The sequence below is a fragment of the Pleurodeles waltl genome, chromosome 2_2, assembly GCF_031143425.1.
Source record: "Pleurodeles waltl isolate 20211129_DDA chromosome 2_2, aPleWal1.hap1.20221129, whole genome shotgun sequence".
Taxonomy (NCBI): Eukaryota; Metazoa; Chordata; class Amphibia; order Caudata; family Salamandridae; genus Pleurodeles; species Pleurodeles waltl.
Window position 1 is genome coordinate 527,608,013 of NC_090439.1, and position 22,890 is coordinate 527,630,902.

General features: G+C 44.6%; 1 protein-coding gene across 3 annotated transcripts in view; it reads right to left on the minus strand.

The window, feature by feature from the left end:
• SS18 (SS18 subunit of BAF chromatin remodeling complex) overlaps positions 1-22,890 on the minus strand; it is a 246,059-nt gene that overhangs the window by 134,153 nt on the left and 89,016 nt on the right. For 2 of the 3 annotated variants that reach the window (XM_069220049.1, XM_069220050.1), the window contains exon 5: positions 2,692-2,913. The exons of the other annotated variant lie outside the window; for it this stretch is intronic. In XM_069220049.1, the coding sequence (XP_069076150.1) occupies positions 2,692-2,913 (222 nt within the window). The remainder of the gene's footprint in view (positions 1-2,691; positions 2,914-22,890) is intronic. 3 annotated transcript variants of the gene reach the window in all.

Genomic DNA, 22,890 nt, shown 5'->3' on the forward strand with positions numbered 1-22,890 from the left:
CATTATGGAGCTGTGGAGTTCGTTTTTGACAGACTCCCAGACCATATATTCTTATGGCTACCCTGCACTTACAATGTCTAAGGTTTTGCTTAGACACTGTAGGGGCATAGTGCTCATGCACCTATGCCCTCACCTGTGGTATAGTGCACCCTGCCTTAGGGCTGTAAGGCCTGCTAGAGGGGTGACTTACCTATGCCACAGGCAGTGTGAGGTTGGCATGGCACCCTGAGGGGAGTGCCATGTCGACTTACTCGTTTTGTCCTCACCAGCACACACAAGCTGGCAAGCAGTGTGTCTGTGCTGAATGAGGGGTCCCTAGGGTGGCATAAGACATGCTGCAGCCCTTAGAGACCTTCCCTGGCATCAGGGCCCTTGGTACCAGGGGTACCAGTTACAAGGGACTTACCTGGGTGCCAGGGTTGTGCCAATTGTGGAAACAACTGTACATTTTAGGTGAAAGAACACTGGTGCTGGGGCCTGGTTAGCAGGGTCCCAGCACACTTCTCAGTCAAGTCAGCATCAGTATCAGGCAAAAAGTGGGGGGTAACTGCAACAGGGAGCCATTTCTTTACACCTTGGATTATCAGTCGCGCATCTCATATTTTATAACATTTGTGGTGATCAAATTGAACCTGGAAGTAGACCTGTAAGTTAACCCCCAATGAAAATGGAAAGAAGGTTCAGACCATGACAAACTGAATACAAGAAGAACTTAGTTGTGTCCTGGGAAATCGAGTAGAGCAGGTAAAGCAATCTTCTGTAAGACCCCTTACCCTAAGACTACACACCCTCTCCATACTCTCCCTCTTCTTTGTGCATTTCCTCAGACGGAATTAAAGTTTTTGTGGACACAGTTTAGACATCCTTACTGAACAACTGTAGACAGAAACTACCACTTGTCTGCGCCCACCATCTGATTCTGGCCCAGGTCCTACAGTAGGCAAAACTAACTGCCAACAAGGTTACTCCACCACTGAAAGACCTCCATACTTCACTTTCCCATCCAGCTACCTATCTAATTCCCAAGGGCCAAGATCTTCTTTAGACCAAGCATGGAATACTTCTAGGGTCGATATGCAACATTCACAGATCCAAGAACAAGTATTTCTGTACCACTAAATTTATGGAAAAACAGGTGGATAAACTCCTGGGCAACACTCTTTGGTTGTAATGTTGCTGACCTATAAAGCTGAATATATACATATAACTGCAATAAACTGCAGGGAAAGGATAACCACTCAATTTAAAGCCTGGCAAAAAGGAAACGTCAACCCACAGATAAACGGCCAGAACCCACAGGCACAGTGCCTGGTACATGGCAGGTGAGAAATGGTAGACATTTGTCAACACTCAGATACTACTGTGATTCAACTGTCTTCTAATACTGCAACACAATTTCACTTTTGTGCCTTTATTTGTAATTATGTGTCTGGGTAAATGGGTATAACACAGGAGCATAGATTTGTCATGGCCCTTTTCAAGTTTTGAGCTGAAATTCTTAGTGTATGGCCTTCAACCATAGTTTCTCACCTCTCTACGTTCATAGGAATGAAATAAATTACAAGTGTTTTACGAATGCCCTTAAATAGTAATATAAACGTATAGTGTAACACTATCGAAATACAAAGAATTATACAGTTTCATCAATATTGTGTGGAAATATTAACACAATCAACGCCACAGGAGGACATTTGAAAAATAAGGTTTGCTAGGAACTAAAAGAAGTCAACCAGCAACGTTAAATCAATCACACATACACATGTTGAAAAGGAATATAGTTGATGTGCTGTCATAAGACGCAGGCTGTACAGTACATAAACACATTGATATGGGTTTAAGCATTCTTAAAAAACGAACTTCAAGCTTTTCATACGCTCCACAAAAAATGGAGGAATAGGTCTTGTGCAATCTGGACACCAGGGAACTAATCAGTTTCAGTACTTGCGCAAACATGTGAGTCTAGAATATCAGTTAATCAGACTGTACCTGAAATTGTATGTAAGTGGGACACAAGGTATATGTGTGCTATAAAAAATATAAAAAAATCTAACTACATTGTGCGCTTTCCAATACTGTTCCTTTTGCACATTCCCATCCCTATCTCCGTCCCATGTATACAGTCCTTGTAATTTAGTCTCAACCACGCCCCACAAACTAAAATGCTCAACATTGAGAGCAGAGACCTCTTTTTTCCAGTTCCTCTAGAGGAGAGCACCCCGCAGGGATCTTGAAATGCTGCTTAAGTTAAGGGGAGCATGTCATGTTTGAGAGACTATTCGAAGTGCTCTCTTGCTCTCTTGATCGAGATGAACAACTTACTTACCTTTGTTAATGCTCTTTCTGGTAGATACTTTATCTAACCACAAGTCCTCACCTTGTGAATATCTCCAAGTGCCAGACTGGATCTGTGAAACAAAAAAAGGACTCTTGTGCAACGGTAGGTCCACATCGACACTGTTCTGTTCCAGAAAGGACGAGCGGAGCAGCAGAAGATGAGGAATCGGAGGTTTAAAGTATCCATCAGAAGCATGCTGTGGCAAATGCCTCAAATAAACACCAACCTAGTAATTGTATTTATATAGGGCTTAGCGCACTAGTAAAGGCTGACCTGGTGACTGCTGCAGGTAGGCTACAAACAATGCATAGGAAGTAAAACCAAATAAAACAAGTGCTTTAAAGAGCTTTAGTTACCTTGGTTTGGTTGCATATTCATGCTTGGTCGTGGGCCATAGTTGGCTATGGGTTGTCCTTGGCTCATAGTCATCTGGTTTTGCACTGGCATGTTCTGAGATGATGGCACAGAGTGATTATAACCTCCCATAGTGCCATGGCTACTTGGAGGCATGTTCATGGAATTGTTAGGCATGTTCATCTGGTTTGGTCCAGGCCCAGGCATTGGCATATGGTTAGGCCCTTAAAAAGAGAATCCATGTATCATCAATTCAGAACCCAGAGAGGTAAAAGATTAGTTTCTAGAGTGAAAGATAAAACCCAAACCCAAACCAAGGAAGGTAAAGTGCACAATCAACCTGTTAAACTTAAGATGTCCTTAATGCTACATCAACTGTGGTCTGTTGGCTTAGCTGCATGTCGACTCAAATGTTCTTAAAGAATGTCACAGATCAGAAACTGTCTATGTAGGGACCACAATCCTAGTCCGAGTAAATCACACAATCCAAATCATCCTGTGCTAACCCTCCGGTAGATTGGCACAGAGCAGGCAGGCTTAACTCAGAAGGCAATTTGTAAAGTATTTGTGCAATACCTCATTCAGTTACACAGTGAAACTACTCACATGGGCCTAGCAATGGCAGACCTGAGATATAGTTAAGGAGCTAATTGTGGGTGGCACAATCAGCACTACAGCCCCACTAGTAGTGTGTAAGTTACAGGCCCTGGGCAGCTCTAGTGCACTTTACTAGGGACTTATAAATTAAATATGCCAATTAGGTATGAGCCAATGTTACCATGTTGAGCTAAGGGAGCACAAGCACATTAGCACTGGTCAGCAGTGGTAAAGTGTGCAGAGTCCTAAAACCAGCAAACACAGGATCACAAAAATGGAGGCAGGCAAAAATTGGGGGATGACCATTCTAAGGTTGTCAGGTCAAACACTATAATACTGGCTCTCCCCCAGAAGAATCTTCATTATAGTCCAACAAACTGAATTGTCCCACCCACGTGCAGGATACTAGAGCACTTAAAATAAATACATGAAAAATGTACTTTCACTAACAATCTTCCTGCAGATTCCTCCCTCATTGAATATTCCAAGGTCCCAGACTTCATGAGGAAATGACATATACTTTTGCCACAATAGTAGGGGGTGCATGCTTCATCTCGGCAACAGAAACAACCCATTGTAACACCACTGGAACCATAAAGCACCAACACTAGCACATCAATGTCATTTTCCCTTTCATTTTTAGATGTAGAGACTACGGAACATCATCAATTGTGGCAGTGCAGTAATGAAATTAGGAACAATTTTAAATGAGGATAACGGCCATTGTTCAAAATGGCAGGGGTGAAATCAACGAGGCATCTGCAGATAGATCGGAGTATGCACCAGAAAGATTGTCACCAAAGGTAGCTTTCTTCCTTTGGATACTTCTGTCTTTCACCTGTTGAATTGATTCCAAAGTAATAGCCGCCCCAGGTAATGGGTCTGAAGGATGGCCAAACATGGAAATTCTGTAGCACTGAATGTGCAAAATGGCCATGCCTTCTCACCTTTGAATGCAATGTTTGATTAAGGTGTGAAGTGAAGCCCACGTTTCCACACATCGGATCTCAACCAAGGAAACACCCCTGACAAGTGCCAAAGTGAAAATCTTTGCTCTTGTTGAATGGGCCGGATTCTCTTTGTTTCTTCTTCGCCAGGGTCTAGCACAAATTGATGCAAACAATGATCAATAGGGATAACACACTCTTTTGGACTGCTTTGCCTTTCTTGCTGCCTATGTACCCCACAGAGTTGGTGATCAGACCTAACCCCCTTGCTGGTGTCAAAACAGAACTTGACTGTATTTCTGGGGTCCAATCGGTGTATCCTCACCTTCTCCTTCGTAAAATGGGGTGATGGGTAGTAAGAAGGGAAAGTAATGGTTTTCCCCAAATGGAAAGGGGTCACTGACTTAGGGAGGAAAGCAGCTTTGGTTCCAAGGACCGACTTGCCCTGGAGAAGCATGTGGGGAGTAGACAGATGCTCAGCCAGTGTAACTCACTGACGTGCTTTGCTGAAGTAATGGCTAAGAGAAAAATGGTCCTCTATGCTAATCTTAATTGACTGCCATCAACTCAAAAAGGGCGCCCATCAAAAATGTTAACACCAGATGACTCAGGGTCCACTAAGGCATGACAAACAGAGTCTGTTCCTTCAGAAATCTCATCACAAATGGGCGACTTGAACAGGGAGGACTGATCTGGGAGGCAGAGAAATCCTACAAAGATGCAATATATTCTTTGATGTGCCTACTGCACAGCCCTGTTGATCTAGCAAGTGTAAAAAGGGGGACCCTGGATAGGTGAACCTTCAAGGGACCACTTTCTACTTCACACACAAAGCGATAAATCAATTCTACTTCCAGAGTAAACAGCCTTTGTGGAGAGAAGCCTGACAGAAAGGATCATGTCGGTCAACTTCAGTGGCAGCTGGCCCGAGATTAGGTGTCCCTGCACAACCTCAAGATATTTAGGTGGAGACTGGAGGTTGGGGTGCAGACACTGTGCCTCGCACTGGGAAAGTATGTCTGACCTCAGAGGAAGAAAGAGGGGCAGTACAATGAAAGGTGCTGAAGGCCTGCGTACCACATCCTTCTGAGCTAGTATGAGGTGATGAGATGACGTGGGCCAAGTCCTGGTGAATCTTTCTCATCCAGCCTCAAGGATTTTTGGACGGCATAGCACTGTTGACAATGGGCATTTCAGAGAGTGGAAAAAAGTCCACCTGAGGAGTGTCCAACAGGGCAAAGATGTACTGTACAACCTATGGATTAAAGCAGTACTCATGGTCTAACTGCCACGATGAGGTTGACTCAGGCTGTAAACTCATGTTTGCTAGTACACACAGCCAGATCCTCAGCTTTTCTCAACAAAAAGTGAGACTCCGACGTTTCCCTGATATAGCAAATCGCAGGTATTTGATCATATTGCCTGTCAAAATCTAGACAGACTGACTGGGAAGGGAAAGGGGCAAGTCCTGGAGTGTCAGCCTTATTTCTTAGTTTGAGCAGGTACATATATGCAGCACCTCCTCCTCTTGAGAGGAGAGGCCTCTAATCTCCAGTTCCTCCACAGAAGAGCACCCCGCAGGGATCTTGAAATGCTCCTTAAGATTAAAGGGAGCTAGTCCTGAAGTGTGTAGCAATAAGATAGAATTTTGAGCCACCAAAATGTGTGTTGACATTCTAGTTGTACAAATTGGCCATGACCAATACTGAATATTATGTAGAAAAGTATTGGGTAGGATCACTATTAGACTAAAGGCTGGTTACATTTTGACACTGGTGGTACGTTTGCCAGCTGTGGAGAGGTTTTTGGAGTACGTTTTAGAATGGTTTGTTAATTTCAACCTATTTAATAATGTATGAATTTTGAACCGGATTGTGCTAAAATTAAAGGGTTTTGCATCCAAAAGTATATATTTTGTATGTAATATACAATATTTTTTTTATCTGTAGTGAGGTATTTTCACAAACTGCAAAAGGATACAAAGTTAAAACAATAATATGGGAACAAGGGTTTGTTGTAATGGTAAGCTGTCAAATATCTCCATCACCTGCCCGTTCTAAAGTAACTGTGAGGTACCGTTCTGACTAATTGGATAGAGCCCTCATGAGCCAGCATGCAGGTGTGACAGCAGATGAGGGAAGTCAGCAGATCTAGCAGGCCGAGAACCACCAGGATGCGAATACATGTTTCCCCCCCCCCCCAAAAATCGAAATCCTATCCCAAATGTTTCAGATCTTCTAAGGCAGTGTTGTCCAACCTTTTTATCGCCGCAGACCGGTAAATGTTGGATAATTTTTCCGTGGCCCGCTTGGGAGGGCGCAATGCTCTGCGCTTCGGCCGCCCGCCACAGTGAAATGAAGTTGAAGTTCCTCGGGCGGCCCGGTGCCGATTGATCCACGGACCGGCACCGGTCCACGGCCCGGGGGTTGGGGAACACTGTTCTAAGGTTGAGGGAAAGTATGTACAGATGTTGTGTTGAGTACTGCTTGTTGTGCCAGATGTACTGTAGCCAGGGAGAGCATCCTGACTTTCTCCTTGCACAGGTAACAGTTCAAGAGCTGCAGGACTAGGATCGGGCAAAGGTCAGGTACCTTCTTGGGAACCAGGAAGTACAGTGAAGAACCCAGTACTATTTACTGCTCTGAAACCAACTCCACTGCTGCTTTAAGCAGAAGGCACCACCTCAGTCTACAGTATCCACAGGTGCTCATTTCATTGAAGGGACTGAATGAGGGATGCAAGAAGGAGCCTTTTGAAAGGACATAGCTCCCTTCCTACAACCTTTAGAAGGTATTGGTCCAATGTTCTGGCCTTTCAGACATACAAAAATAAGAACACCAGTCCTCCATTTGCACATGCTCCTTCAAGGGTGCACTAAAGCAGTTTTCTATGTGGCTCAGGTGAGGAGGGCTGTTGGCCTTGGTGACCTTTGTCTCTGCACTAACACAACAGATGGTTGTACGGGCTCAGAGGGCTGATGACGAAAGGAAAAGCATTTGGAGAGCTCCAGAAACTGGAAACTGTAGGCCAAGAGTAAGTGTAAATAGCAATGTGTTGCATGTTTTACTTAGGTTTCTTATCTTAGCTAGTAGAGAGGGTACAATTAAGCTAAAATGGTGTTCTGGGATCTGGGCTAACTTGCCTTACATCAAATTGATGTTATTCCCTTTTATCTAGCTAGGAAAGACAGGGGGGTCAGCTTTTAACAGCACCAAGTCATTTTCAAATGATTAATTTTTTTTAATGAAACCTTAGAAAACTGTTTTACCAAGATCATCTTGTGTAAGAGAGTACTACATTGTCAGCCTACGGGTTGATCTTTTTCTATTCTGGTTGGCAATGAAACACATAGGAATTAAGGAGCATCCTCAAAGTAAAGGCCACTATAAAAAAAAAGAGCAACAAAAAGAGGAAATATCATTCCTGCTCCGTACCTCTAATAACGAAGACCATTCTCCTTTACTGTTGTTAATGATTTGTTAACCATAAGCTTCAAAGTATAGTTTTGCAATAGCCCCGAGAACTGGGATGGGATCCCCACTGCATGCATAACATTTAATAAGAAGTCCCGATTCATGAGATCAACAGCCTTCTTGGCACATAAAAACAAATAAACCTTCCTATACTCGCCAAAGTGCTGGGGTTGCCAGAAATGGATCTGTCCTTTGCAAATCCAGCACACTCCAAATAATCTATGCCAGTCGAGTCTCTCGTATTTGCATTAATATTTTTTTAGTCTGTAATAATATGTTTATGTTTTCAGAAAGACATGAACGTTTTTTGTATATCTCGAACTTCCAAATCTGATCACACAATTTCAGTAACTGAAATGACAAAATATCAAAGAAAGCTTTTCAAGAAACGGCAGTTAAACCTGCCTAGTCCAACTACTTTACCATTCTGTCCAGCCCTTTTCGCTCTAACAAATTTCCTTTTAGTTGTAAGGGATTGAAGAAAAATTGCATTCTAAAAACTATCTTTAGAAAGTACCAGATTCTGAAAAAAATAACTGAATTCGCTCCCTAGCAGGTTTGAGAGTTACAACTTATAGGTCTACCGTATTTGATTATACATTAACGCTTCTTTTTCCTGACACTAAGCCTACACCCAACTTTGGAGCTGTTGATCATGAAAATATCGGTTTGGGCTTTTCTGCCAGGCCAGTAGGTGTCCCATTTCATTGCCCTCTTTGTACAGTTGTTGTCTGCACAGGTTACAGAGAGTTAGCAGATGTTCTGCAAACCTTGTGCAGATATGTGCTCTAATTTGATCAGCTTCATGTGGTGTCAGCAGGTCCTTGACCCTTCTTTCTTTGTGTACATGACACATCCTGTTAAATGCCTCAGATGACTATATTAAGAATTATAATGGATAAGGAATAAAAAAAAAAAGGTTACTTTCAAGTAGGTCTAGTTTGGAGCTGAATACTTTTCTGAATTCACAAGCTGTGCATTTTTCAGCAACATAGTGGCTGTGTCTGAAAAACGTCTCTTTTCGTCTTTTCTCTTTTGCTTTTTGCTGTTTAGGCACAGTTGTTCACCATTTGATTGTATGGGACGGCAGACTTGCGGCACGGAAGTCTCTGTACACGGTGGTCATCTTCAGATTCTTTTTACCCCCTGGAAACTTTGTGTCTATGTTCTCCTTGGGCATTCTTTTTGCATTCATGTTTTTTACATTATTTGTTTTAAGGCACCTCTTTTTTGATAGATAGGAGGGTTACATGGGAATCCACAAAATTCTTAAAGCTGCAAAACTGCACCTACAGGTAAGTAATAATTTTGTTTGCACCCTGAATCTTTTCTGGAATCACATGCTATGCACAGATTTTATAGCAGAAGCCTTCTTATTTCTTGAGGTTGGGCTGAAATTTTTTGTGCTTGCAATGGATGCTTTAACACACCCATGTGTGCTTGTTAATTTGAACATACACACAATGTTTTCTGAAATGGTAATGCATGACCAACTGACTGCCAGACAAATAACTTGTTTATCTTACCGATTTGATTGTTTTTTTCCAAATATTATGACTCCCTACAAACGTCCAGGGTATTGGCGGCCCTTTCTGTGTCTTCCGTGGTGGCTAGTCTTATTAGTTAGCATGATCACTCTTTGTGGATTTATAAGTAGAGTTCCTCCGATGGTAGCCACTTGTACCTCACTTAACCTGTGTAGGGACGTAATTCCAATTAGAAAAGCTCGTTTTGCCTTTACAATCTTTTGTAATGCTTTATGCAGTGGTTTAAAAGGTTCCTTCATTAACTGTGCGAATGATAAATTAAGATTCAAGGTGAGGGGTAGTGCAGATCTCAGTGGAGTTATTCTCTTTGCCCCTTCTAGGAATCTTTTGATGGCTGGTGTAACAAAAACACTTCAACCTATGTGTCCCCATATTTATGCTACTATAGCAGAAAGGAAGACTATAAGCAAAGTATAAAATAGCTTATTGTCTAACAGGCATGTTTGGTACCCAATAACTGTGGTGTCTTGTGTTCTATTGTCAAAAAGATCTTCTTTGTTGTACCACAAGACATATCTGTTTCATTTCGCTACATAACATTTCCTATGCTTGGTCTTCTAGCTCTCCTTTAAATAGCCGAGGTTCTCTCTGGGAGACCCATATGTCCAAAATTAAAGACTTCAGGATCGAAGCTGCTAGGTTAAAGCTAGCTGGCTCCGGGCACTATGCCTTGCCCTTTTGCTTTGAATTAGGTCCGGCGAGGCTGGGAACTTTATTATTTTCCCTTGTGGCATTTCCATTAGGTCTCAAAACCATGTTTGTCTTGCCCACTGTGAAGCTATGAAGATTAGCATCATGTGCAAATGTCCTCACTTGTTTAATATTAGCGGTGTCAGTGATATATGGGGCAAAGCGTATGCAAACGTCCCTGACCAGTCTGTCGATAGGGCATTCCCCATGGACAGGTGGCATGAGTGCCTAAATAAGAAGTTTTGGATTTTTTTTTTGGTGTTGTAAGCAGATCTAATTCTAGTGTACCCCATTCTTGGAAAAGCTTTTCTAATACTAGTTTGAACTCTCATTCGGGAAGGCTTCTAACAGGGTTCTCCCTTTTTTCGATAGCTCATCCCCATGTATCTTGGGCTACTTTTGACAATGTATATGAACCTGTCCCTCCTTGTTTGTGAAGGTAAAACATCGTGGTTATGTTGGCCATCTAGAATTGTATAGTCCTTCCACTTACTTGTGTTTATAAGGCTTTCACGTTTACGTGTTGTACTGTCTACCTTGTTTTCCACAATCCCCTAATGATGAGGGTCACATGTAGGATGCATCCATGGCAATGGTGACTGATGCAGTATGTTGTACAAAAGGTCTGCCTACTGTTCATCCAGTTCCACCATGCCACTTCCTTCTTACCCTGTGTAACAACCTCTATACCATCCCAACTCCCCAATGTCTGTGCCCATTGATTCTGCAGCTATTCTTGGATTGGTCTCGAATGTTAACTGGCATCAACAGAATGCAGGACGGCATCATGACCATCAGTTTCCCCTGTATAATGACTGTCAGCGACTGTCCCTTCTTGCAAAGGCGGCTTGCTCGGACAATGCCAGGATTCTTTTAGTTGAGGGGAATGCTTGTGCCTCCAATGCATTCATTCTCTATTCTAAAAAGACCTTTTTCCTCGCCAGCACTGGAGAGAAATTTGAGAAGCCCAGTTTGTGGAGTATATGCATGACTGTCTTTATGCTCCTTTGGCACTGAATGAACAAGTTTGCTTTTAACAGCCAGTCGTTGAGTAAGGCTACACATGTTTCTTCTCTTTTCTTAAGTATGTTGCTACTGCAGCCAACAATTTTGTTAACACCCTCAGTGCCGACTTTATACTAAAAGAAAGAACCATTAATTGACAGCGCACAGGTTACATGACAAAGCAAAGAAAAATCGTGTACTTCTTGTTCATAGGCCCATGGAGACAGATGTTCAAGAGTTCTATTGTTGCCAGATTAGTATTTTCCGCCAGCCAAGGGATAACCTCTTGAAGGGGTCATCTTGAATTTTTGTTTTATGATTTAAAAAAAAAAAAAAAAAAAAAAAAAACTGTGATCCAGAATTGGTCTGTCTTGGCTGGTTTTGAAACCAGGAAATATACAGAGTACATTCCATTACTTATCTCAGCCTTCTGTATATTTTTCTATTGCATGTTTTTGCAAGAGCTCCTCTACCTCCTCGTGTAGACACCGCAGCTCTTGTTTTTTGTGTGTTCTTTTTTGGTTTCACTCTTGAAGGTGATCTAAAGAGCTTTATGCAGTACCTTTGCTGAATGACACAGTATTTGTCTGAGGGTTGTACAGGTGCACAGCTACATACTAGACACATCTGCTGCATTCACAGCTGACTTAAGCCTGGTATTGGGTATTGTTTTGCTTTCTTGTATTACAGAGCGTGCCCTCTTCTGGCATTGTTCAGGGAGCTAACTCATTAGTTACCAGATTTCTTCCTATTGTTGGTGGGCACAGCAGTTCAGAAGGGCATTTGAGTTCACAATCCTCCACTGTACAGTGGAGGATTTCTCGACTTTGTGCCCCACAATTTATACCCTTTTGCTCCCCTTTGCAGGTGGCAGGTCCCCCGATGTTGGAACATTAACTCTCTTCATGGCAGTGATCACAATAATCCCAGCCCTGCTTTGCCCGTAAAGCAAAATGCATCCGTACAGGAGTGCCTATACTTTTTCTCCAGTTACAGGTTTGCAAAATGCCTGGCTGCACAGAGAGGTAATGGTTCTTCCTTCGCTAAGGCAATAGGGTTTTCAGAAAAAGCTTGGGATTTAATGCCTCAGATCATTCTTAAGTCCTGGTCTATCGCAATCACTGGGACTTACTCCTTATGGCACTATATTCACCTGAAACTTTAAAAACTCATATTTACAGTTCCCTGTATTGGACTTTTGCTGCTTTTGTGTCATTCTCTTTTTAAAATATTTACATTATGAAAAAGGAATAACTGTCATACGAAGACTATACATTTAGCGGTGTGTTATGGTCAACAATACAGAGAACCCATGACGGTTTACACGGATGAGAAGGTTGTGAGCAGCTGTAGGGAAGAATTAACAAGATCAGCATGTCACGAAGTGTGAGAATAAAAACGTCTTCCTGTTCTTATAAGGTCTACAGATGTAATCTCTGTCTCTTACAAGATAAAATGAATTGCACTATAAAAACATACATTTCTATAAATGATCCAGCAGAAGACACCATTTGTGGCCTGGCCTGGCCTCCTACGGTTCCCTTTCACACGTATCGCAGTGTTTGCACTGCCAATTTAGAAGCATACAGGTGGAGATGCTAACCTCAAACTTGACTCTGGGAAGCATTCAATTCCATTTTTTTGCTTACCTAGACTGATAGAGAAACAAACTACACAGAAATCAACCAAAAGTGACATCTTGGCCTGAACTGGCAAAGCAGCTATCCAGTGAATGACAGTTCAAAAACCCACTCACAATTAAACACCAAGAAGCCTCACTGGTGTGGTGCAGCATGAATTCTTGTAATGGTGCGGATCAGGAAAACAATGAAATAAAATGTGTCCAACACATTTACTGGTGGATCAGACTGATTTAATCAATTAAACCCATCACTTTTTTTGTTGTCTTGGTAAGACAACTACAGCAGGCCCAGATTTTCATCTCAATGCATGGATCTAGCTCCTTATATTTTGGTTCTTCTAGTTATGGGGCATTCAGCCACACACTGTAAAGGATCCAAGTTGGTGACCATGTTTTCTTAAACTAGACCACTCCATGTAACCAAGTTAACTGACCAGGGACAAAGTCAGTGAAACTTTTTCTAGTACTAACATATGTTGGAAAATATGCAGCTTCCTACCATTTTCGGATATGCTTCTATATGTAGGTGGGTATATCTGTGGAATTTACTTAGTACAAACTGCATCAAAAGCACTTGAGGGCTAGTCAGGGCAGAAGGCAGGGATGCATCAGAGTGAATCTTAACTGGGTGTTGGGAGTGGAGAGGAATTATATACTCTGATGTGATTCTGTGATAAACAGGCGTGTTTTCAGGCCTTTTCTAAACTGAAAAAAAAATAGAGGTGGTTCTAATAGATAAGAGGATGTCTTTACAACTTCAGCTGTGTAGATAGAGGACTGTGTTATAGCTGTTTTTTTTCTTGCTCTTCTTTAGGCTGATGGTGTCCTGGCTGCATAGGTGCCAAGGGAGATGCAGAACTTGTCAGTCAGACAGGCATGGGTGTTGGTCATGATCGCTTTGAAAATGAAACACGTGACATTGAAGGAGATGCAGGGTGTCAAGGGATGCACCTGAAGTCCAAGTAAGGCGGAGTTACTGTAGGTCTATTTCCTAAGGCCCTTGATGAGTCACGATGTGCCGCGTGGTATGCACTTAAAGGTGGCCAGCGCGCAGGTTGGGAAGCCACGAGGAAGGGGCTATCTACAAGTATTTTGAAGGCAGTTCATTTTCTGGAGAAAAAAAGTTTCACTTTGCTTAGTCGGGAAGAGAAGTAGCAAGCCATCTTGTTTTTTTTTTTGCCAATGTAGTCCTTGAGGGCGAGGTCCATGACAAGGGCAATGTAACCTTGCAATGGCAGGAGCTGGGCTTTCAATCTATCCAGGTTTATGTTCTTGACCAGGTTTGGACAATTTGTTGCTTGCTTATTGCTGGCAAATAAGAAACAAAACGGTATACTGCAGTGAAGGTACATGTGGGTGCAGAACACAAAGGTGCTGAAGTGCAACAGATTCTAGAACAGAAGAGACGTTCATATAAAATGGTTACCAGTGAGTGTGTGATATGCCAAACCGGCATAAGTTTAGTTTCTCAGTGTTTATCATGCACTCTCACTGGTGTAGTCATCCTCACCGCCCTCTCTCTCTCGTCGTTAATTGGCTCTTGCCTATGAAGTATCCTCACCCCCTCCTCCCCAAACACCACCTACAAAAGTAGTATATCTTCTTTTCCTTGTTAATTGTCCGTACCCATTCAAGTGTCCTGCCACAACACGCCAACTGATTAATTCTGCTGGCCTGATCAGAAGAGTACTTGCTGATTCCGTGAAGCAACATCCTGATCAGGAAGGGACTAAAGACTAAGATCGGAGGCATAAATGCAAAAGAGAAAGTAGTCTACGAGGACTTTGAAAAAGATATCTTGCTGCCACCACAATTTCCCATCTCAAGCAAGAAGCCATTTTGAAGCTTGGACCGCTCTGTCATACTGATGAATGAGAGGGGGCCGGCAGTGATGATAATTTTGAAAAGCTATTGCCATGATGCTCAGAATGCATCACAGTCGATAATGAATGGGCGAAATCAGAGGTACAATAAGTATATTGTTAAAGGCAAATATTCCCAAAACAAAGAGATAGCACAATATCCCCACTTTTCTTAGTTTCAATTTAACCTCTGTTGTAAATTGCAGAAACAAAAAAGAAATATTTTTTACGTTTGTTAAGCTTTTTTGCAAGTCTTTTCTTTCAATCACCTTACTCCGCATAGACCAGCAAGCTACCTGCCTTCAGTAATGCTCTTACTGGTGGACACTCCACCTAATCGCAGATTCATCCCCGCTGGAACATTCCAAAGCGCCAGACTGGATCCAGAAAATACTTCAGCAATGCCATGCGTGCTGGTAGGTAGCGCCATGAGACTGAGGTGACTCTGCAACTCCCAAAAGTAACAGAGCGAAAGCCACATATAAAAGTGCAACCCCTGTACAATGATGTTAATTTATTGTTTTGTGCGCCTTATATGCACTCTGGCGGGGAGCACAGAACAAATTGTCCGAGAATGTGCTGATCCCCCAACTCTAGACATTTTTAGATGGTAAAGAGGCAAGCCTACTGTAGGAAGTTGGCTCTGTATGCACTATTTCAAAGTAAGGAATATTATGCACAGAGTCCCCTTAGAGGTAAGATAGTGGCTAAAAGAGATAATACTAATGCTCTATTTTGTGGTAGTGTGGTCGAGCAGTAGGCTTATCCAAGGAGTAGTGTTAAGCATTTGTTGTACATACACAAGCAATAAATGAGAAACACACACTCAGAGACAATTCCAGGCCAATAGGTTTTTGTATAGAAAAATATATTTTCTTAGTTTATTTTAAGAACCACAGGTTCAAGATTTACATGTAATACTTCAAATTAAAGGTATTGCAGGTAGGTACTTTAGGAACTTTGAATTAGTAAAATAGCATCTACACTTTTCACATAAATCACATATAGCTATTTTAAAACTAGACAGTACAATATTCAACAGTTCCTGGGGGGGAGTAAGAGTTTGTTAGTTTTTGCAGGCAAGTAAACCACCTACGGAGTTCAAGTTTGGGTCCAAGGTAGCCCACCGTTGGGGGTTCAGAGCAACCCCAAAGTTATCACACCAGCAGTTCAGGGCCGGTCAGGTGCAGAGGTCAAAGTGGTGCCCAAAACGCATAGGCTTCAATGGAGAAGGGGGAGCCCCGGTTCCAGTCTGCCAGCAGGTAAGTACCCGCGTCTTCGGAGGGCAGACCAGGGGGGTTTCGTAGGGCACCGGGGGGGGGGGGGGGGGGGGGGGGGACACAAGTCCACATAGAAAGTACACCCTCAGCAGCACGGGGGCGGCTGGGTGCAGTGTGCAAACACGCGTTGGGTTTGTAATTGAAATCAATGGGAGACCAAGGGGTCTCTTCAGCGATGCAGGCAGGCAAGGCGGGGGCTCCTCGGGGTAGCCACCACCTGGGCAAGGGGGAGGGCCTCCTGGGGGTCACTCCTGCACTGGAGTTCCGATCCTTCAGGTCCTGGGGGCTGCGGGTGCAGAGTCTTTACCAGGCGTCGGGATCTGAGAAGCAGGCAGTCGCGGTCAGGGGGATCCTCGGGATTCCCTCTGCAGGCGTCGCTGTGGGGGCTCGGGGGGGGGGGGGGCAACTCTGGCTACTCACGGTCTCGCAGTCGCCGGGGAGTCCTCCCTGAAGTGTTGGTTCTCCACAAGTCGAGCCGGGGGCGTCGGGTGCAGAGTGGCAAGTCTCACGCTTCCGGCGGGAAACGCAAGTTGTTTTAAAGTTGTTCCTTTGTTACAAAGTTGCAGTCTTGGGTGAAAAGAGCCGCTGTCCTCAGGAGTTCTTGGTCCTTCTAGATGCAGGGCAGTCCTCTGAGGATTCAGAGGTCACTGGTCCCTGGGGAAAGCGTCGCTAGAGCAGTATCTTTAGAAGTGGGGAGACAGGCCGGTAGAAGCTGGGGCCAAAGCAGTTGGTGTCTCCATCTTCTCTGCAGGGTTTTTCAGCTTAGCAGTCCTCTTCTTAGGTTTCAGGAATCCGAGTTCCTAGGTTCTGGGGAGCCCTTCAATACTAAATTTAAGGGTGTGTTTAGGTCTGGGGGGTTAGTAGCCATTGGCTACTAGCCCTGAGGGTGGGTACACCCTCTTTGTGCCTCCTCCCTGAGGGGCGGGGGGGCACATTCCTATCCCTATTGGGGGGAATCCTCCATCTGCAAAATGGAGAATTTCTAAAAGTCAGTCACTTCAGCTCAGGACACCTTAGGGGCTGTCCTGACTGGCCAGTGACTCCTCCTTGTTTTTCTCATTATCTCCTCCGGCCTTGCCGCCAAAAGTGGGGCCGTGGCCGGAGGGGGCGGGCAACTCCACTCGCTGGAGTGCCCTGTGTAGCTGTAACAAAGGGGGTGAGCCTTTGAGGCTCACCGCCAGGTGTTACAGTTCCTGCAGGAGGAGGTGTGAAGCACCTCCACCCAGTACAGGCTTTGTTACTAGCCACAGAGTGACAAAGGCACTCTCCCCATGTGGCCAGCAACATGTCTGGTGTGTGGCAGGCTGCTAGAACTAGTCAGCCTACACAGATAGTCGGTTAAGGTTTCAGGGGGCACCTCTAAGGTGCCCTCTGGGGTGTATGTTACAATAAAATGTACACTGGCATCAGTGTGCATTTATTGTGCTGAGAAGTTTGATACCAAACTTCACAGTTTTCATTGTAGCCATTATGGTGCTGTGGAGTTCGTGCATGACAGACTCCCAGACCATATACTCTTATGGCTACCCTGCACTTACAATGTCTAAGGTTTTGCTTAGACTCTGTAGGGGCACAGTGCTCATGCACTGCTGCCCTCACCTATGGTATAGTGCACCCTGCCTTAGGGCTGTAAGGCCTGCTAGAGGGGTGACTTATCTATACTGCATAGGCAGTGTGAGGTTGGCATGGCACCCTGAGGGGAGTGCCATGTCGACTTAGTCATTTTCTCCCCACCAGCACACACAAGCTGGCAAGCAGTGTGTCTGTGCTGAGTGAAGGGTCCTCAGGGTGGCATAAGACATGCTGCATCCCTTAGAGACCTTCCCTGGCATCAGGGCCCTTGGTACCAGGGGTACCAGTTACAAAGGACTTACCTGGATGCCAGGGTGTGCCAATTGTGGAAACAAGAGTACAGGTTAGGGAAAGAACACTGGTGCTGGGGCCTGGTTAGCGGGCCTCAGCACACTTTCAAATCAAAACTTAGCATCAGCAAAGGCAAAAAGTCAGGGGGTAACCATGCCAAGGAGGCATTTCCTTACACCTACGGAACAGGGAGGTGGAAGGGCAGCGGGGTGTCTGCAATTAGATATAGTCTCCACAAGAAAGAGTATTATAGAACACAAGGTTCTTGTTAGGGACTATGCTAATTCGCACGTTTGGAAAGGGTACCATAGCAGTACCTCCCAAAGGTGGAGAGCTAAGGGAGTGGACTCAGAATACAGAGTACTGCAAATCCAAGTGGGTGGAGTGATCTTTCCACCAGACCGGACTGTCATTTCATTAGTCTTTTGTGAAGATATGCATATATGCTCTAGCCACAGCCTGGCAGATGTATGGAATAAATATCCCTTTTGCCAAAGTCATTGTAGCAGTCACTGCATGGCTGATCTTAGTACAGCGGTTACCCACCAGAACAGGGTCCTCTTCTGCACTCCCTTCCATTTCTTTGCCCTAAATAAAACCCACAGAGCTGATCATTCATGAAATGGTATTTTGTGCACCTGAAGGTTCAGAATCCTCTCTTGGGGTCAAAGCGAAGAAGACTCTTCTTTGTTGGTTGAGGCAGCGTAAAAAAAAAAAAAAAAAAAAAAAAAAAAGACACCAGCAGATTAAATAACTAGCCAATCTAGAAGGGGTCCCAACCTTCGGCAGGAAGGTCACTCTAGTCCTCCATACCAGTTTTTCCATAAAGAAGACTGTGTAGAATGAATGTTCTGAAAGTGCATACTGTTTATTGCTTATGTAATTGCACTGAGGAAGATGGCCGTTAGTGTTACGAGCCATAAACAGTTATATAAAGGCTCGAAGGGCACACATTTGGGTGCCACTAATCGATCTCCACGCAAGTACGTGTAGGTTGTGGAGACTCAAATGCAGGATCCTGCCCCCTATTGCTGAGACAGGAGTTCCCTCCTGAAGCGGAAGCCTGATCGGAGGGCACATGTTTAAAAGCTCTAGGTACCACACTCATGGACCAGTTTGGGGCATAAGGAGGACTTGGACCCAGTCTGTCTTGATCTTTATGAAAACTTGAGGCATGAGAAGTAGTAGTGGAAATGCCTAAATGGTCCCTTTATGCATTCCAGCCAGAAAATGTCTCTTAACTTGCCTTGGAGGAAACTCCAGTGTTCAGAAATGTTAAGACTATGAATTCGGTCATGGCAATCAGATCCAGCCAAGGCATACCCACACGGTTTGAAGATGCCCTGTGCCACCTTATGATGAAGAGTCCCCACTCATGGATCGCCACAAAAGGCATGCTCAGCTCGTCCACTCTGGCATTCAAAGACTCACGACTGCGGTTTGGAACAGCAGATTATCTTACTGATTGCTGAGTCCTCTAGACACACAGTGCCTCCTAGCACAGGATCCAGGACCATATCTCATTCTTCTTTTTGTAATAAGACAATGGCAGTCATGCCGTCTACATAGAGATGTACAAGCCTCCCTCTGACAGACAAAGGCTTTCAAGACAAGGAAATTGATGATTCTCCAGAAGATTGATATGGAGCCAGTACTCCACCCAACACCAGAGAATCTGTGGTTAGAAGTGTTTCTCAGAAAAAATTAAATACATTTTAGGGGAATGATTTAATCTTCTAGGTTTTTTCAATTCTCTGATGTAGGAAGTTGGCTCTGTATGTGCTATTTCAAAGTAAGGAATAGCATGCACAGAGTCCAAGGGTTCCCCTTAGAGGTAAAATAGTGGTAAAAAGAGATAATACTAATGCTCTATTTTGTGGTAGTGTGGTCGAGCAGTAGGCTTATCCAAGGAGTAGTGTTAAGCATTTGTTGTACATACACATAGACAATAAATGAGGTACACACACTCAGAGACAAATCCAGCCAATAGGTTTTGTATAGAAAAATATCTTTTCTTAGTTTATTTTAAGAACCACAGGTTCAAATTCTACATGTAATATCTCATTCGAAAGGTATTGCAGGTAAGTACTTTAGGAACTTTAAATCATAAAAATTGCATGTATACTTTTCGAGTTATTGACAAATAGCTGTTTTAAAAGTGGACACTTAGTGCAATTTTCACAGTTCCTAGGGGAGGTAAGTATTTGTTAGGTTAACCAGGTAAGTAGGACACTTACAGGGCTTAGTTCTTGGTCCAAAGTAGCCCACCGTTGGGGGTTCAGAGCAACCCCAAAGTCACCACACCAGCAGCTCAGGGCCGGTCAGGTGCAGAGTTCAAAGTGGTGCCCAAAACACATAGGCTTCAATGGAGAAGGGGGTGCCCCGGTTCCAGTCTGCCAGCAGGTAGGTACCCGCGTCTTCGGAGGGCAGACCAGGGGGGTTTTGTAGGGCACCGGGGGGGGGACAAGCCCACACAGGAATTTCACCCTCAGTAGCGCGGGGGCGGCCGGGTGCAGTGTAGAAACAAGCGTCGGGTTCGCAATGTTAGTCTATGAGAGATCTAGGGATCTCTTCAGCGCTGCAGGCAGGCAAGGGGGGGGTTCCTCGGGGAAACCTCCACTTGGGCAAGGGAGAGGGACTCCTGGGGGTCACTTCTCCAGTGAAAGTCCGGTCCTTCAGGTCCTGGGGGCTGCGGGTGCAGGGTCTCTCCCAGGCGTCGGGTTTTGGATTCAAGGAGTCGCGGTCAGGGGAAGCCTCGGGATTCCCTCTGCAGGCGGCGCTGTGGGTGCTCAGGGGGGACAGGTTTTTGTACTCACAGTATCAGAGTAGTCCTGGGGTCCCTCCTGAGGTGTTGGATCTCCACCAGCCGAGTCGGGGTCGCCGGGTGCAGTGTTGCAAGTCTCACGCTTCTTGCGGGGAGCTTGCAGGGTTCTTTCAAGGCTGCTGGAAACAAAGTTGCAGCCTTTCTTGGAGCAGGTCCGCTGTCCTCGGGAGTTTCTTGTCTTTTCGAAGCAGGGGCAGTCCTCAGAGGATGTCGAGGTCGCTGGTCCCTTTGGAAGGCGTCGCTGGAGCAGAGTTCTTTGGAAGGCAGGAGACAGGCCGGTGAGTTTCTGGAGCCAAGGCAGTTGTTGTCTTCTGGTCTTCCTCTGCAGGGGTTTTCAGCTAGGCAGTCCTTCTTCTTCTTGTTGCAGGAATCTAATTTTCTAGGGTTCAGGGTAGCCCTTAAATACTAAATTTAAGGGCGTGTTTAGGTCTGGGGGGTTAGTAGCCAATGGCTACTAGCCCTGAGGGTGGGTACACCCTCTTTGTGCCTCCTCCCAAGGGGAGGGGGTCACAATCCTAACCCTATTGGGGGAATCCTCCATCTGCAAGATGGAGGATTTCTAAAAGTCAGAGTCACCTCAGCTCAGGACACCTTAGGGGCTGTCCTGACTGGCCAGTGACTCCTCCTTGTTGTTTTCTTTGTTCCCTCCAGCCTTGCCGCCAAAAGTGGGGGCCGTGGCCGGAGGGGGCGGGCAACTCCACTAAGCTGGAGTGCCCTGCTGGGCTGGGACAAAGGGGTGAGCCTTTGAGGCTCACCGCCAGGTGTCACAGCTCCTGCCTGGGGGAGGTGTTAGCATCTCCACCCAGTGCAGGCTTTGTTACTGGCCTCAGAGTGACAAAGGCACTCTCCCCATGGGGCCAGCAACATGTCTCTAGTGTGGCAGGCTGCTGGAACCAGTCAGCCTACACAGATAGTCGGTTAAGTTTCAGGGGGCACCTCTAAGGTGCCCTCTGTGGTGTATTTTACAATAAAATGTACACTGGCATCAGTGTGCATTTATTGTGCTGAGAAGTTTGATACCAAACTTCACAGTTTTCAGTGTAGCCATTATGGTGCTGTGGAGTTCGTGTAAAACAGACTCCCAGACCATATACTCTTATGGCTACCCTGCACTTACAATGTCTAAGGTTTTGCTTAGACACTGTAGGGGCACAGTGCTCATGCACTGGTACCCTCACCTATGGTATAGTGCACCCTGCCTTAGGGCTGTAAGGCCTGCTAGAGGGGTGTCTTATCTATACTGCATAGGCAGTGAGAGGCTGGCATGGCACCCTGAGGGGAGTGCCATGTCGACTTACTCATTTTGTTCTCACTAGCACACACAGGCTTGTAAGCAGTGTGGCTGTGCTGAGTGAGGGGTCTCTAGGGTGGCATAATGCATGCTGCAGCCCTTAGAGACCTTCCCTGGCATCAGGGCCCTTGGTACCAGAGGTACCAGTTACAAGGGACTTATCTGGATGCCAGGGTGTGCCAATTGTGGGATCAATGGTACATTTTAGGTGAAAGAACACTGGTGCTGGGGCCTGGTTAGCAGGGTCCCAAGTACACTTCTCAGTCAAGTCAGCATCAGTATCAGGCAAAAAGTGGGGGGTAACTGCAACAGGGAGCCATTTCTTTACATCTGAGGTATCCCTTTTACTCCTTAGGGTCTGGTAGCAAATATATCATGCACATTCATATGTAAATCTATGGAATAGTGAAAAGTCGCATAGGGTACACATCACTAGACCCTTTCAAACAGAGCTTGAAATTGAAAAATTAAAGTGCAGGTACTCTCCAATTTAAAATATTAGGTTTTTCATGAGATGTGCTGCTACGTTCCCTCTCAAAAAATAAATAAAAATGCTGGTACTCAGTACCGGACAGTACCAGCCCATTTAAAGCACTGAAGAATAACCTTCTGGCGAGCATGAAATCAATAAAAATTGGCTTTCAGGTCCCAAAAGAGTCCTAAAATAGAAACACGTGCCAATTAAAGGATAGATCTAGGAATTTTAGAAGGAAGGGGACCAAGAGAAAGATGGCAAGAAATTAGGTAATGCAATTTACAAAAGCTGAACAAGCAATCTTCAATCTAAAAGTGCACTTCTCAAAGAAAGGATGGACGGCACAAAGCAGAAAGTGCGCAGATAAAAGGATGGTGCTCAATAATGGGCATACTCGTAGTTATCTTTTATGACTGTGCATAAAAATACGTTTAAAAAAAATTATGCGTATTGTAGTCAATTATATGCAATGTCATACTACACCACGCATGTTTTTTTTTCCGGGGCCTTTACAAATAAGCCTACTGATGTCAATCTTTTGTAAATAAGCTGCAACAGACTAGACAAGATGCACATTAAAGGGCATAGGGTTTGCTTTTATCGAACTTTGTTGTCAAAATAACAGTATTACCTTACACCACTCATGATAAAACGGGGATGATTATCAAAAGCATTGTTCTGAAACGATTCACATTCGGTGAGCCA